The sequence below is a fragment of the Helicoverpa armigera genome, chromosome 8, assembly GCF_030705265.1.
Source record: "Helicoverpa armigera isolate CAAS_96S chromosome 8, ASM3070526v1, whole genome shotgun sequence".
In the NCBI taxonomy this organism is placed as follows: domain Eukaryota; kingdom Metazoa; phylum Arthropoda; class Insecta; order Lepidoptera; family Noctuidae; genus Helicoverpa; species Helicoverpa armigera.
Window position 1 is genome coordinate 6,382,562 of NC_087127.1, and position 17,718 is coordinate 6,400,279.

Here is a 17,718-nt window from a genome sequence, read left to right on the forward strand (position 1 = left end):
TCTTGACGAATTTAAGTTAAACGAATCACTTTTAACGTTGTTACATCCGCGGCATTGTTGTTATGAAGTGAAATATGATTTCCATGATTCAGCCGGAAAATAAAGCGGATTGCAACTCGCTCATGTTGAAAACAAGTATAATGATATCTGTCGCCGCGCTCGAAACATTCAACTTTTACATTATGAATATTATATACAGTGAAATGACTCATTTCGAGAGTTCTCTGGCCGTGGACATTAAAAAATCTCATCTATTTAAACATTACGAAGTTTCCCATCTTTCTTATCAAAGGCCATTTTAGCGGGAAAAATTGAAACAGTAAAAATTTTCTCTGTAGAAACGAGTTTTTTATTTGAGAATAAACTTTGTTAATGACAGAATGAAATTGTTTCGCACAGTTGTGAGACAACAAGCTCTGATAAATTGACGACCGAGAACGTATTCTCGGAATAGTCTGTGTAGCGAATCATAGAGGAATTAGGAGCAAGTAAACTATTTACTTTTGATACTCGTACGAAACTTTCGTGTGTGGTCAAGTCGAAAATTATGTACCTATTCATTTTGTTTCTCTTTGAACAAACATTTCGTTCTGAGAAAGAATCTGACGAAAGTATTTCATTGCACCTGGATTTTTTCGTTATTAATATACCTATAGCTGGTCGAATATTTCAGTAATAATAGTATCATTTGACCACTGTAATTTTAATTTCTCAATTTTACTAGGTACAGTTTTCTACTGTTTTTGCTGAATAAAACTCCGTCAGTAATTGTTCAACAAAAACTGGTAGGGAATTGAAACGCTGTTAAATGCAAATTATGGAACTCCACAGTATGCTAAATAACAATTTTCAACGCATTCTGCATTCTAAAATGTGTACAGTTTAACAACTAAAATTGCTGGAGGCAGCAGTCAATATTATACTGTTTTACGAAACATGCTTCGTACATCAAACAATAAAACTCCTGACAACCACGTTACTATTGCAAAACGACTGTTCGGAAATTCAGAACTTCATTTCATCAGAATATAGGTAGGTACCGTGTTTTTGTTTACACCCTTTTGCATAACTGGAACAAATTCATTGAGTTTTTATTTCGCAAATATCGGACTTCGATTGTATTCGATATGCTTTTGTAATAACTAAAGTAATTTTCTTTTGTATATTTGGAAAATGGAAACAGCAACTGGCAACGTTATCAACTGTCTCACTGGGTGGCGCTTTTTGTACAATTGGTTAGAAAATGGATTAAAAACTTTATTTCTTTGTCATGTTTTGGTGCTGATATAAAAGTATTGTTACATAGAATAAATTACAGAATTGTAAAGCGACACTTTTTTGTTGTACGACGAGAGTAATCTATAAAATGCTAACAAACTACATAATCCCTGAGTGCTGTTAGCTCTGTTGTATGTGCGTAAAACACAACGAGCGAAAAGTATTTGATATTTCAACATAAAATACTGTCATCCGATATCACAAATAAGGTCCATTGGCTTTGTGTAAGCCATCACAAACCAACTGTCGGAAATAGATATTGCTCGTAAAACATGTCCGAGTTTCAAGCTTGTTATTTTACAATCTGGAAGCAAGTCATCTCTATTATACAGCTATTTCATGGCTTCTAACGTTTCCATTGTATAATTTCGAAATACTCTAAAGCTTTGTTTTAGAGGAAATAATAAAATAACGTGCATATTTTCCTTGTCGCTACGAATAAACGGGGCGGATGTTGAGTTTTCATTCAAACGCCTCCAAATTACAGAACTGCGAGAATGGAATTCGGAAAAAGAGATACAAATATTGGTTCACGCCTTAGTACTTTGCGCTGAACCCGTTTTTCTTAGACGAGCCTCCGATAGGATGCATCGGGACATTTTATTCCGAGGAGGATAAAAGCTTGAGTAATATAAAGTAGTTTGTAAGCCTCGCCTATTCTACATACACCTACCCGCCATTAGAGCTAAGTACTTTACGGCGACGATATACTGCTCGGTTCAGTGTGAGGAGACACCCACATTTTCAATTCCTTTTTCTCGAACACGATGAATATATGAGCATTATTGAAATTATGCTGTGTAAGTTTCATGTTTTGTAAGTCTGATGCCTTGAGAAGGTTCATTGTTAGAAAGTATTACCATCTACCACATAGTAATATGTTAGGTTGGGTTGAAAAGTTCTTACGAGGTTCATCCATATAGGTATAGAATAGATTTCTAGAATAACAATTTACTAATTCTTAGACTTTGCAATTAAAGAGAAGGTGAATGTTGTGACGTATAAGGAAGTTCAGGAGTTGGCGCTAGATAGGCGTAAATGGAAGGAGCTGCACCGACAAGAGCTGGGCTCTTAAATTTAAGAAGAAGACTTTGCAATAGGTAATTAATATACCTCATTGTATTAATTTGTCGCAGTAAGCACACCCCGCGACTGCAGTCCGACACTGTCGCCACACAACAGTGCGTCGCCCTTCACACGCTCCATTGACGCCGGATCCCTATCAAGGTTAGTTATTCAAGTTAATTAATTGTGTATGAACCTTTAAACCTTACATTTACATTTGTGTGTAATTTCAGTTGTACAATATTTACCTCCTAACGAACACTTAATGAGAGTAAAAAACATACTGTGTTTGATATCAGCCATAAAAATGGGTAAATATTGGTATTTCTTTCTGTTCTTAAAAACTGTAAAAAATTCAGCTTTCGAGTTGAGTTAATAAATGCGGCGACTACTAGAAACGTTCTCAATATTTATTCAGAACGCCTGTAAAAGTTATCTCGGTGCAAATGAAGTCCTATCTTTATTTGCCGACATTAGCACAATTTTGCGAATAGCAGCGGTGGTTTATTAGACTTCGTAAAAACCTGAAAATAAACTGGGTGAAAATGGTTTATTCTATTACTTTTACTGGCTAATTTATTTCTAGAATTAATTATATTTTTGTCTTGAATGCACACTTCTTGCTTTTTCTGTTTATATCTGTCCTTTTTTCGAGTTGCCCTGTACACATTTTTTTCACTAAGTAGTAGGTTTACCTAATTATCTCTGCGACTATTCAAAACCAATAGAAATGTGACGATAACCTATTAGGCTATCGCTATTTTATTACTACGATGCTTGTAATGAGTTTTTACCATAAAATTTATCGCGTATTCTGCCGTCGTAAGAAAAAAGGGCACAACTAACATTTTTTTAAAAATTGAGTTACATACATATTTAGAATCAGAAAAAAAGGCGCATCTGCTCAATTTTTTGTAGAATTTTATCTTTAAGGAATACGGAGATACAGATGGCTTAAAAAGGCACAAATACGTAGATGTGACTATAATTTCATATAGATATTTACTAAAAACTACTTTGAAAAGGCACATCTACAACATAACATAAAGAAAAGGCTCAAATGCCAGATGTGCTCTTTCTACTAAATAAATAATCCATGTATTTCTCAATTAATTTACGTATAAAAGTCACAAAGACCCAGTTGTGCCTTTTCTTTAAATTATTTACGATTAGGGGTGAGGAAAGGAGGGCAGGGTTTGATTGAAACGCGTCAGTTCTGCCTGTGACGTCGAAGCCATAAGCGACGAATAAGCTCTAATAACATAGCTTAAAAAAGGTTGAAAACCAAAAGAAGATGGATCAAAATTGCCCCACGTCCTACAACAATGTGACGTATCTCAAAAAAAAGATAAAAATGTAAAAAAAATATGGCATACTCTGTAACTTAATTTTTTTACACCTTCATACAAAAAAAATGGTTTGAAAATTGTTCAGGCGCTGTTATGAAAACATCGATCATAAGACTATTTATAGACCATTTTTTTAAATTATATTTTTGTTTGATAGTGTGTACCTCACAGGTGGTCCCATATTCATCAGGTCAGGATCTGATGATGGAAACCCTAAGAAATCCAGGGCAACTTTTAAAAGTTGTAGGCATGCGCAGGATAAAAACTTTACAATGAGGTGTATGTCTGATAACAATTTGCAACAGTGAAGGTTTGGAGCTGACCTGATGATGGAGACGAAAGAGGGTCGAGGGAAATCAACAACTGAATATGTAAACTACCTCGTGTTTGGGCTTATATATTATTTGTATTGAATAGACCTTTACAACAGTGAAATTTTGGAGCTGACCTGATGATGGAGACCAGAGAAGGTCAAGCGAACTCGACAATTGAGTATGGTGTGTTTGGTCGTATATTATTCGTATGGATGAGAACTTTCCACTAATACGGATAGTAACAACTAAGCTTGTCACTGAAAAGCCAAAAATAAAAAAACTTTTTACAAAAAAATAAGACCGACTCCCAAAACAATGAAAAGCACCGACTTCTAGGCCGATGCACCTAATAGTTTTTTTTTTGCTTTTCAGTGTTTTTTTGGGAGTCGGTTTTTTTTTTTTTAATAAGTTGCATCGTGTAATCAGACATACACCTCATTGTCAAGTTTTTATCCTGCGCATGCCTACAACTTTCAAAAGTTGCTCTGGATTTCTCAGGGTTTCCATCATCAGATCCTGACCTGATGAATATGGGACCACCTGGGAGGTAGACACTATCAATCATATACATAATTAAAAAAAATGGTCCTTAAATTTTCTCATGAACAATTTTTTCATAACAGCGACTGAACAATTTTTGAAGCATTTTTTTCGTATGAAGGTGTAAAAAAATTAAGTTACAGAGTATGTCATATTTTTTTTTACATTTTTATCTTTTTTTTGAGATACGTCACATTGTTATAAGACGTGGGGCAATTTTGTATGGATTGTGATCCGCCTTCTTTATGCTCCTATTACTACCTCTATTAATATAGAATATTTTGATTTATTTTTTATATTGTAATTTAGAGATTTAGAGATTATTTTATAGATTTTTAAATTGGGTCCAACCTATTATTATTAAAAAGAATATAAATATTAAATTTTGATTTTCCTTAGGTATACTTACTTAGGTAACTAACTAAAAACTGTAATTGAGTTTAAGTATTAGCACTTTTTCTTTCTAATTTATAAGTTCTATTAGTTAACCAAAATTGAAGGATGAGATCCCTAATAATTTAAAAATAACTATTGAATATTAAGAAAGGTTCTTTTTTGTTTAAATGTTGGTGTCCTAGAAGTAAATTTGTTTCAGTTATTTGGATAAGGATAACCAGAAATGGCATGACAATAAATGTTTTATAGTGTATTAAAGTTTCCTCGCATGATTATTTGTCTTTTTTTTGTAGAAAAAATTTAGTAAATTTGCACTAAAAAAGCGCAATTAGACAAATGTGCCCCTTCTTTCAGACTCAATGACTAATTTTCTTGAAATATTAAAAAGAAAGGTCACATTTGGTTAATTATGCCATTTCTTTGTAGTAAGTGGTATTTTTTAATTATTTTTTTTTAAGTTGAAAGGAATAATTTGAATTTATTTAAAAATTAACTATATATAAAAACTAAAAAGTTAAAAATATAATAGTACTAACCTTCACGCATATATCATCAGTATTTTTTTTTCTTTTAAGCTATAGGTTTCCACGCTATGGAGCAGAATATGGTAAAAACTTTAATCTCAATTATCTCAGTTTGACCAAAATGGTAGATGTGCCCTTCTTTCATACGACGGCAGTATTACTCCAATTCGGTACGCAATTCAGCAATACTAACTTGAAATTACAATTTCTACCGGCTTAATTCTTTTTCATTTTCCACAAACGTTCGCAGACTGCCTTCCATATCTTTCATCTTGCAATATTTTAAGATTTCCAAGAAGGAAAATTACGTGAAAGGGCGTTGTGGGTACCGATTGGGTGTCAAATATAAATTGCGCATTTGAATGATTGAAAGAGGTGTACACCTGATGCATGTTAATCACAGTCTTCGTAGATCTTTCTGAAATACTTGGTAATATAACTACTGAATATTTACGAGGAATGAATTCGAGATAGGTGCTGACTTTAATATTCTAGGTAACTAGGTACTTTTAATATTCAATGATAAAAATTAAAGCTTGTTAGTAGTAAGTAAATTATGAAACAGAAACGCAAAGACAACTGAAGGACCATCTCAAAATGCCACCCCAGGTCAGTAGAACAGCTATCGAGCCCAGGTGAATGCGAGGCCGCGCTACTGGGCGGCGTGCGAGGCCGGTCGGGCGCGGGCAGCAAGGGCTCGCGAGGCCGCGGCTCCGCTTGGGGCTCCATATCGCGCGTCTTCGCGCGTTCTAGGCACCGCACCAAGTCCGGGAGCGCGGCTATTAGCGGTCATGAGAGTGGTGAGTTTAGAATTAAGAGTACCTACCTATCCAGATTGCTGTGACGTATTGAGCGAAAAGAACTAAAAATATTTTTCCTTGAAAAAAAATCTTTTGATATAAAAATAAACTGCTTCATTATAAACTGATAATTACTTGGATCTTATTTAATTATACTTTCAAAAAATATAACTCGCATTTTTTCCGTGCTAATTAACACCCACGCTGGTCACAAGACCAAAATAACTTCTTAACGCTGTTTCTAACCCATTTTATCCTTAGCAACCAGAACTGGGAACCTTCGGGCGACCTGATCAGGTCACAAACCAATACGTTGAATGTGTTCAATCTAGCTTGTTGTTCAGAGCCGATCTACTCGGGTACTGGTAGCACTCGCGCGTGGTCGCCTCTGGGAAGCGAGGCCGCGTTGAGAGAAGCCGCGTCACTGCCGCTTTCAAGATGGCGGGCCCCCGCAATTATTGCGTGGTTGGAGCTGGCATTAGGCATGCCCCAGTATGCTGCTGCTGTTGCTGATAATGTCAAGAGTGGCAAGGTTTGTTCATCTTATACTCGTACATCTACCTATTGTTATATAATTAGGTATACCTTCGCGCCATAACTTCGCGATCCTTGCATGGCTTGGAGCACATCTTTAATTAGTACGTATGCTTTAAATTCGCACCAGGAATTATAATATCTCGCAATCATTTCTACAAAGCACTTAATAGCTTCCAAAGTTTTATAATAAAAATATGTATTATAACAATTGCTATAAACATAGATTGTAAAGTTCGCCCTCACCGTCACTTGCTATAAAACCTTTATCGTCAGCACAATTGCAAAAATTGAAAAATTTACGTACTGTCTTACTACCTCGTAAAGGTGTCTAAAGGTGTCAGTAAAACGAGGTCACTAATGCTCTGTTACATTTAACTGCGTGAGGCTTCAAGTATTAGCACAAATCGTATTAAGCACTTAGTACTCCATTTGTTAACATGCTTCAAAACTTCAATGGTTAATAGTCGGTTATTTTCAGCTTGACTTACGTGATACTTAAATCAATATTTAATTTTGGCTGGTCATAATTCTCGATGAAAACGACGCGGATTATATTTTCATATGTAACGAATGGAATAAAAAAACCGTTTTCATTACCCACAAATCCATTCATTATTCGGAATGCGCTCATTTTATTACATTTGTATGGAAATCGGGTACCGATACACCCCCGGGTACATCGACTGCGGAATTTGCTTATTTATATGTTGATATCAAACTTTTGAGTAGGCAGTCTTGACATGAAAGGGAAATCACGAACATCAAAAGTTATTCACGTCGTGGTGGAGTTATAACATGTAGGGATGTGTTTAGTAGAGCGAGAGACGCGCATTAAGCGTCAAATATTGTGTTCTGGTTGGTTCTAGATCCGTGCTTTGAATGGGCAGGTTCTGCTCGAGCTGTCTGACGCGGACCTGGAGGTGGGGCTGGGCATCTCGCAGCCGATGCACCGCAAGAAGCTGCGGCTCGCCATCGAGGAGCGGAGGCGGCCCGACCTCGTCAGGAACCCCAGTATAGGACAGCTCACCCACGCTTGGGTTGCTGCTGAGTGGCTGCCGGATTTGGGCTTGTCACAGGTACGTTTATATGGAAAAACAAACATAGTGACAAAACTAGAACATTACTTACATTTCTATATCTACCCCTTATAATAGCATGTACATCAAAAATAACATTTCTTCTAACAGTACGCGGAGTCGTTCCTGGCAAACCTGGTGGACGCTCGCATGTTAGACACCATCAGCAAGAAGGAACTAGAGAAGTACCTCGGAGTGACGAGGAAATTCCACCAGGCCTCCATCGTGCACGGCATACATCTGCTTAGAATAATGAAGTACGACCGACAGGTCAGTGAGCTATAAATGACGATCCGATTTACATATGTCTAAAATACATTGACTAATAACTGTTGAAAACAAAAGTAATTCACCAAAGACTAAATAATAGATAAATAAAGGAAAGAAAATAGATTAAAGATGACAATGACATAAATTACACTCTTCATCTCATTTACAAATTGCGTGGCTCGAAATGAGAAACCTTTCCACGTCCCTCCCGATAAGTGGGGTGAGATAACGAAAAGCAAATGAGCGATTATCCAATGAGCTGGAACAAAATGTTCCGTCTCGCATTGCCGTGCCCCCGTAATGTACACCCATTAATCATCGTGCACTCCGCTCTTGCCTGGTCGACAGTTAGCTAAAAACCTGTTACATCACGTTTATTATTTCCCTTCTTATTTTCAACGTTATAAATTACCCGAGCCGATCAATCATCGTTAAGTTTTTGCAACATCTTTGTTTGTTGTAGGCGCTCGCTGTCAGACGGCACCAATGCGAGAACGTCGACGCCGATCCCTTAGTTTGGACCAATCAGAGGTTTATGCGATGGGCTCATAATATTGATTTAGGTGAATTTGCGGAAAATCTCAAAGGTACGTTTTTCCTTCGAGTTTAAATTGTCTTTTCTAAGGCTAGAACAGACGGTCACGTAGTTGATAATGTTATTACGACAGACAGTGGAGTGCACGGCGGGCTCGTGGTCCTAGAGCCGTCGTTCACCGGTGAGACAATGGCGACCGCGCTCGGCATTCCTCCATCCAAGAGCATTATCAGAAGACACTTGGTAGCAGAATTCGATGCTCTCGTCATCCCAGCGAGGTAAGTCACCAACACACTCATTTATATTCCAATCCAGGAAAATATAATATTTGCTTCAGACACCAATTTTATAAGTATGTATATGAATTCCACCAATCAATTTGCCAGTCAATATTATCCACACCAATTCAATATGTATCTATGTAAATGTTATATTTTCTTAATATATTACATGACATGAATGAATTATGTACTTACAATATATACCTGAATATGTTTAGCAGTTTGTTTGGTGACAATGAGCACAGTACCTATATTATTACACATACATATATCATAACGAAGTTCTTAGATTGTTTGTCCCATATATGCATTATAATAAAGTGATGGAAGTATGTCGGCGAGTGGCGTGTGATGCCGCAGTGCATGGCCGGCTGTATGAGTAGTCCTCTCCCGTACGTGAGCATCTGTAGTTGATTATAATGTGAGGTGCAATCCTGCAGGTATACGATATTTTGCCAGGTGGAAGAACTGCAAGTGGAGGCTGCCCGAGCATCCATGTTGTCCACAAAACAAAGATAAACCAACGAAAATCAAAAAACTCTCGTTTAAAAAATAAATAATCGCTTCGGTGCCCAAATCTGTATCTATGTAAAATTTCCTGTATCAAATGTTTGTAAATTCGCTATTTTTACACAAAATATTTTCTTTGCGAAAGAAAATTTTGTATCTACCTACCGTCAAAACTTGCTCGTTTTTTGAAACTTTTTTGATGGAAAACTTTACGAGCGGTGAAGACTGATAAGTTATCGTAGGGATCGTGGTTTGTAAGTAAAGGATATCAAAAAGTTGGAGCGATCGGACACATTCACAGTAATTTTGTTTTGTTCCTTCGCCTTCGTCAGTGTTAGATTCAATGTTGGACATTGTGACCCCCTAGAGTCCCGATCTTGCCGTAGATTAGATTCGTCACGTTAATGTTAATTCGAGATTGATCAATTTGGTAAACTAGTAAATGTATACAACTTAGTTGATATTATAAAGATATAAGCATGAAATGCTTCGTATTATTCATAGGGGGTAACTCATATCCCATTACCTGCATTCACTAAACTTAATGAGGTTTCATTTCAATTTTATGACGATTTTGGAATAATTGTAATAATCGAAGATTTTAAAATCTTTACAATTGAATATTCATAGGTGTAAAGACGGAACCATCACCATAGCTTTAGGATTATAACAATAATAGCGTTTACTAATACTTTAAGATAACTATGTTTTTGACTTGTATACATTCATACTGTAAAGTTGACAACATTGTATATTAGGTTCACCTGTAACGATATCAATTGAACTATAAATGTGAATAAATCCTGATGAAAAAGATAAACCTAAGGGACATCGAGTCAGTTTCTTTTTATTATCCATCACCCTAAACTTGGCGATCCTTGCATCGAGACAGAACGGTAACGATCATTTTATCGATACATCATGAATGCCTCTCTGTCATCATCATTAGTCCGCACTACATAATAATCAGACTCTGTCCACATTTTCTCCTTCCATGTAACGTTCCATTTTGTTTTATAATAATAATTTCCAACACGTTGACATGCGCGCTTGATGGATTTAGTTATGACATTTTACTTGTATTGTTGTTGTTTTTACTTCAAGTGCACAAGGAACAGTACTGTCTGATGCTCCAGTATTTATCTCAAAATATTTACTTCCAATATCAATATTGGATTCAGTACTTTTCATTGTCATACAATCCATTATTATATTTACTCGTGTTATTTATTTTTATTTATATCCATATTCGTACACAATCAGCATGAGTCGTATCATTTCCAGCAAAGTGCATCATGCTTTTGATGTCTATGCAAAATATTATTGAATTACAATTCACTTTTTATTAACTGTCTCTCGTAGCTTCCAATGAACATAAATCTGTGAATATAAAAATGTTTGCGTTATTTTTTCTGCTAGGAACAAAAAAGAATATGCAGTACTGAGGTCCAACATTGCGACTGTAAAATATAATTAAAACAGAATTTGCATGTGAGCTTTTTGTGTTAGCAGATATTAAACACAAATAAGTGCAAATTTGAGAGATTAAAGCGACCATAACTTACGCAAACTACGCTCTGCCTGGCTTTTATGTGGTCTCAAATTTGTACTGCTTCTGTTGTGTAGTGAAATCACATTGTAATTGGTTTTCAGAAACTTGTTCGGTCACCAAATCAGGATGTTGGGTAGACCGTTCTCAAGGTCTGTTGCGACTGGATTACCAGGCATCGATCTTAGTGGAGACTCTAGGAGGCATAGTTTGAGGGTAAGGGAAAGAGGTTCCTCTTTCTTCAAAGCCACTAAGACTCGTTACGTTTTGATTTCACAACTAAGATTTCTTTACAGGGTTCAATAACTCGGGCTCTAGGGGTGTTAAAACCAAAACACGAGAGGACATCGCCATCGAGTTCTAGCGAGAGTTCCAGCGTGTTGAGTCTGACTCAGCCTTACCAGCTATCGTACTCACCGCCGATTGCTGTCCGCACGCTCTCCCAGCTCAGCATGACGTACGCGCCTCCGCCGACACTGCAGGAATACGAGCCTATATACACGCCGCTGAGCTTGTACTCCCAGTCCAGTGTATCTACGAGAGACAGTCTCACTAGGCTCAATGATATCAAGGAGAACTCTAGTATTACTCATAGGTAAGTGAACTACATAGTTGGTTTCCGAAAGAGATAGATCCGAAAGACCACAACATCTCGGTACTTCTGTAATTATTCCTCTTTGTTGAAGTTATATAGGTCAAAATAAATGGAGCCGTTCGTTTTAAGAGTATATTTAACAAAAATAACATAAAAACTAAATCCACATTTCTATAGACACTTGCATAAAACTCCATGCGAACGAAATCGCGGAAATTCAATAGAGCTCTCTCTTTTATTTCTTTGGATGCAGCGCGGTTTAAAGCCAACAGAATTGGATGACCTAATTACGTTTACAAGAGTAGAAGACAAAGGTTTGCTGTTTCCCGACGTAATCTAACTTCAAATGTGGCACACTATGCCCGCGTAGGTGTTTGACTACCCGCCTACTTGAATTTGTGGGGATAACCTTGTTAGGCTCGAAATTTGCATTTAGGGTGATGTCTGATAAAATTGGTTGTGGCTATTTTGTTTTATGACTTTTAGATTTTATAAGGTACACGTTTATGTACAGAAACTCCAGCTCTTTTTGTATATTGACTATATTGACACTTTGAACTTAATTTACAACTTGACAGTTCAAATTCAGAAACCTTATCCTCAGTTTAATTCTGCATTTCATCGTAACTTACGCTTTGTTTCGATCTAGGTACGGACACAAAGCGGACCATGCTCACCGAGTGAGCTCGCCTCTTCCAGCCAAGTCGGCTGACGACGCAGTTCTGAAGCAGAAGAGACACCGCCGTGTTAAGAGCATCGGCGACATCAACGCTTGCACTAAAGCACCAGTGTAAACTGACCCTTATGTCAATTGTGTTACGAGCTTTAACATTCAAGCGGTGTTTAGTGAGACTGGTGACCTAGGATATAGAAAACATTTGCTTCTAGTCAAAATATTCTAAAAACGTATTGCAATTTGATCAAAAATATTCTAGAAAGATCGTATCAGAAACAGTAGGGTTCCCAACATATCATTCCATGCAAATGTTGTCATCAGCTGATCTCAAATACCTCTTGTATGACAAGGCTCTGTATGACCTTTACCCTAAATATTACTTTGGTACATGTTCGTTCCTTGTACGCGAATCTCATTGTCCTCTTCTTTGTAAACCCAATTGTATTTCAGCCCATTTGGATACAAGAATTGTTGACATTTCCTTTTGGGAGGATACCTAAGAAAAAATGGAGCATCATGTATATCTAGGTCCAATATAGGAACTATTTTATTGACTCTATTAAAACCAGTCTAGTCGTTAAAAACCCTCATCGTGTATAGAAATATTTAAAACTATGTGTGTAGAAATAATTCGAAAGAACCCAAAATCATTCGATTTGAAGAAGCATAGATAACTTAGAATAGTAAAGATCCATTCAAATGAACATACAATTTACTATTATTGTGGCAAGAGTAAATTAAATTCTGAACGTAGCAAAATTTTGCCGCTGGCGTGCAGCCGGAATGCAAGAGAACTTTTTGAAAACCACACATTGAACGGTGATGTGAAAAGATGCCCACAATATAAGAAAACGTGCGAATATGAATGGATCCTTAAAATAATGTAACTAAGGTTCGAAATAAAATGTAAACTTACATTCATTACAAAGCGAGGACCAAACCGATAACCGATTTTAATTAGGTTAATCAATCATTGGAATTCGCGATAGAGAGCCGTATTTTGATAGCTATAACCACAATAATGGTTGCGTTTATGAAGGCAGCCTATATCAACATTGAAACTAAAGTTTGTGCGGACGCAAATATCATTTTGTACAAAGTCGCATATCAACTTTCAAATGAATTTGTCAAAGCAAATAGACTGAGTTTAAATAATAATAGTAACATTTGACTGTCTTATGATATTCAGTATTACAATGTACGGGATAGTAATAATTTAATATGTGTAACTTTTAAATGTTTTCGAATAAGTTTTCACAATGATCATTTTACTTATAAAAGTGTAAGTAGTGAAACTAGTCAATACGTACGCAATGCTGTAAGAAATACCAAATGTTAGGTAGTGCAAAATACTTTTATAAGTAAAACGTAATATGTTCACTAACCACGCTGTATTTACTTGCCGAACACTGTGATAACGCAAAACTCTCACGCATTACAAAAATAAACCCAGAGCTTTTAACTCCAGTATTTTATAACAAAAGTACATATTAGACGATTTATACAAGTACATAAATACATAGGAATTACATAAACATTCCCATCGAGCTTGAATCCTATACTTTTGATATTGATGTGTATTCAATTTTGTTATTATTTTTATTGTTTTTAAAATATTTTATTTATTAATGTTATTTTCATTTTGTGATATTTGAGTTACCAATTAGTTAGAATTCGTAAAAACTTAAAAAATAAAGAATATGTGAAATTAAAGAGCTTTTCATTTACACTTGGTGTTGGGTCGGGAGATGGGATAGTGAATATATTTATAGCACACAAAGGTAGTGATGAGGGTCTCAGTCAAAATATCGGAACAAATATATTCTAAGGGAACCCGATTTATTTTTCAATTGCGTATATTGTTGGCGATAGAGGGAAGGTCGTGTTCTTTTATTCGGTGTGGTGAGGGCCACTAGCTATTTATTTAATAGCTCATTCCAAAGGATCTACAAAAGAGGCTGATAAAAGAAACTGCTCGAGTTATCGAGAATACCGATGGCGGAAACACGCGGCCAAGCCTTTTGATGCCTTTGAACTGAATATTTTAGTTACGCGGAACTTCCGCGGAACAAATATTTATAATATCTTTGTAGCATAACATCGACAAAGAGTACAGTTTCGATTGCTTTATTTTTATTTAACTGAACTAATTAGTCTGGATACTGTCTCGAGTTCTGGTCGCATGGGAATACACAGATAAGAACCTGTGCCTATATGAACGTGGTACTCGGCGAGTTACATAAAAACGGGTCCTAGGCCACATAAAATATATGATCTAAGTTGTTGTCATAAAATTAAAACTAAATAGCTGGTATACTCTAGCTGGTCTAGTCACACACACACAATTTTGACTTTTATGGTTAAATCATAAGCATAACTTTTGCCCACAAAAGCCATAAGAAGAGAGCTACACTACCACCAAAACGCCTACGTGTGCACTCGCATAATTTACTCTCTCATAAAATATAGAAATGTAAATTACAGTAGAAACTTCTGGAACGCCGGCAAATATTCAGGAACACTTAAACGATTCCTCTTTTCGATAATATAGTGGCGGAGCTATCATCTGAAGTCGCCAGTGGAGTTGGCTGTTCAATTATTTATAGGAGACGTCGGCTTTCGGACGGGGAAAGTTCGTTATGGCGTCGCCTCTGACGTGTGCCAAGTGTTTCACTTACGATGTTTATAAATCTATGAGTGTACCTCCTTTTAAGCTGTCTGGCTGAGACAGTTCGCGCGTATTTTAGCGAATGTTTTTTTTTTTTGCATGAAAGCACATCTTACCTAGATAGTACCTAATTAGTTTATGCGATTGCTGTTATTTAATGACAGATGTTAGAAAATAAATTTGATAAGAGAAATAAGGCTGCTGCTTTTAAGATATAGGTACCTACTCATTGCCTAAAACATAGGGAACTTAACATAAGGAGTATGGTTCTCCTTACCTTTCTACTTATCCTGCTTTTTTACACTACCTACATAAGAACCTACAAAAAATTACATATTCTATCTAGATATTGGGCTCCTATAGCATTTATATAACAGTAGCTATCAATATCTTTGGCATTACAGAGAGGTGATATAAAACAGTCGATGGTGATGCTACCAGGGCTGCACTCGGCAGTCACGTCACGTGCGGCGCCCGGGGACATTCTATCATTACGCGCGGTATTGCGGTGTTGTGCCCGCAATATATGCCACTAGCCCACCCTGATACAGTACTGCTGATATTTGACTTGTGGAGGTCAGTTGTTGTAATGAAATATATAAGACTGGTATTGTGTTGAATAAACACGGAAAGATATGTTGTCTAAGACGAAGAAATGTAAGTAGGTATATACTGAATTTTATAAACGAACCGACAGGTAACGTAACAGTAGTTTTAATCACTTCTCAGGATTGATTTTTATATATTTTCTATCTTCTATTGTAATAAAAAGAGAACATAGGTACTCCTGTCACAAGTTTCTACAAGCTATTTACTCAAGTAGATAACGCAATGATACGCGATATTTTTTTAGGTATCTCAAGAGCTGAGGTACTTGATATAAAAACTTGACTTTTAATCATCTCTGCACAACGGCTTCTTTGCCGATTGGTAAGAACTTTTCGTTTATAAACTCAGGAAACTTGTGCACTGTTCCTGAATGAGGTTCTGAGCAGCAAGGTGTCATTACCAGCAGCGCAGGCGCCACTAGGCGGTCGCTCCCTCGCTCGCTAAACTCCGGCCAACTCGCAAACTTTACTTAACAAACACTACTTTTCTTTTCAATTTCACAAAACGACCGCACGAACTGCGAACATTTCTAGATCCTAATTAAACTGAGATAACATTTGGTACTTACCGTATTTTGCTTCGTCTGTACAATTCTCTATGAAATATCAGTCCTTCATAAAAACTGTGGCTAAAATGGCGAAAAAAGCAAAACTTCATAAACAGACAAACAGCGACAATATAATAAAATTTTGTTGAATCGGCTCCAAAATCTAACTGTGTACTTAATGATAAAAACCTACTTTCGAAGCTATAATGACCCAATAATGACAACCTTTCTCCATCATAAGCCGAATAAAGTCGAAATAATATTTTCTTCAGTCACGTAAGTATTGCGGAACGCATCATTAAGTTTCAATATCGCTGAGAAAGCTCGCTTGCCGCACTCCAGTGGGCGAGACATGGAATCCACGCATTTTATACTGTCAGCGAAAATTCAATCTAGAAACTGAAGTAAATCGACGCTTCGTGATACCAGAAAATATGCAAAAATATTCCTATGAGCTCGGAAATAAACTTGGGAGCTATTCACGCATCAAATAAAACTCGATTTGTCCAATTTGCAATGAAAATTGTACGCACAATGTTTGTACTCTTATACGCATTACCTAGTGTTTGCAGACACGCTGGCGTTGGTTTGTCAAAATAGAAACTCGTTTGCTGCGTGGAATGAAACAAATGCATGAGATTTTATCTATCATTTTAAAAACAGTTGACTGGTGCGGCTGCAATAAAATAAAAAGCTTTTGCAGGCAATTATTCTAAAAAGGATGTTGTAACATGCTAGTTTGAACATTGAGCAAAACAAATATTTTTACGAAAATGGTGATCAATAGTCAGCATAAAAATGAAACTTACATAAAGATACTTCAAGTTAACGACCCTCACATGTGTCTTTGTAACTTATCAATCATCATAACGAGACACGATATTTACCTACAAGCTCTCGGCCAAGTAATACAATCAATTTGATATCGCAATCTATCATTTACTAGCAATATACTCCCGGTAGTAAATCAATTTTTTCATAGTCCAATTTTTCCCGATATTCGATTACGGTGGACAGCGAACGGTAGCGGTGTAAACTAGCAATCACGTCAAAATTGAATAAAACTGACACTTGGATATTTTTATGTCATCCTTAGTTATATCAAAATACTCAGAAGAAGAACTAACAAACATTAATTGGCTATGTGAAATTGCCCGCATTAAAATATAACACTACATAAAATCATGAAATTCAGCGACTTTCTGGTTAAACAGCACAGAATTAATACGAGCTACATCTCAGTCTTGTGGTCAGTCCAAACGTGGTTCACAGGCTTAATATTCGAAATATGTAGTTACACTCCATCTAGCATATCTGGACATGGACAGGTACGTTCCCAGTAGCTCGGAGTCAGTTTTTAAAATGACAGATACAGAATAACAATAATATAAATAGATGTGCTGTATATATGCAACTAAATAACATGTACTTAGTCTTATAAACCATTTTAAATTCCTTTAATCACATACAGGAGCCTACGAATGCGTGTAATGTACATAGACTATTATATTATGAGCTGGGAGGATACTTCCCGCCGTGTATCCGGCAGCACGCCTCGCATAGCATCCGCGGAAGAACACAACTTTACTACAGCCTGAG

The 17,718-nt window shown here is 36.4% G+C and overlaps 1 protein-coding gene across 7 annotated transcripts in view; it reads left to right on the forward strand.

The window, feature by feature from the left end:
* Positions 1-13,978, forward strand: part of LOC110375897 (kazrin) — a 107,036-nt gene extending 93,058 nt beyond the window's left edge. For 2 of the 7 annotated variants that reach the window (XM_049837945.2, XM_064035848.1), the window contains exons 11-20: positions 2,415-2,505; positions 6,076-6,266; positions 6,599-6,798; positions 7,670-7,879; positions 7,991-8,149; positions 8,613-8,736; positions 8,818-8,962; positions 11,129-11,240; positions 11,321-11,619; positions 12,269-13,977. In XM_049837945.2, coding sequence (XP_049693902.1) covers positions 2,415-2,505; positions 6,076-6,266; positions 6,599-6,798; positions 7,670-7,879; positions 7,991-8,149; positions 8,613-8,736; positions 8,818-8,962; positions 11,129-11,240; positions 11,321-11,619; positions 12,269-12,413 — 1,676 coding nt within the window. In that variant the 3' untranslated portion in view covers positions 12,414-13,977. The other 5 variants (XM_049837949.2, XM_064035850.1, XM_064035849.1 and 2 more) reach the window with 5 other exon arrangements.
* Positions 13,979-17,718: the final 3,740 nt, after the last annotated feature.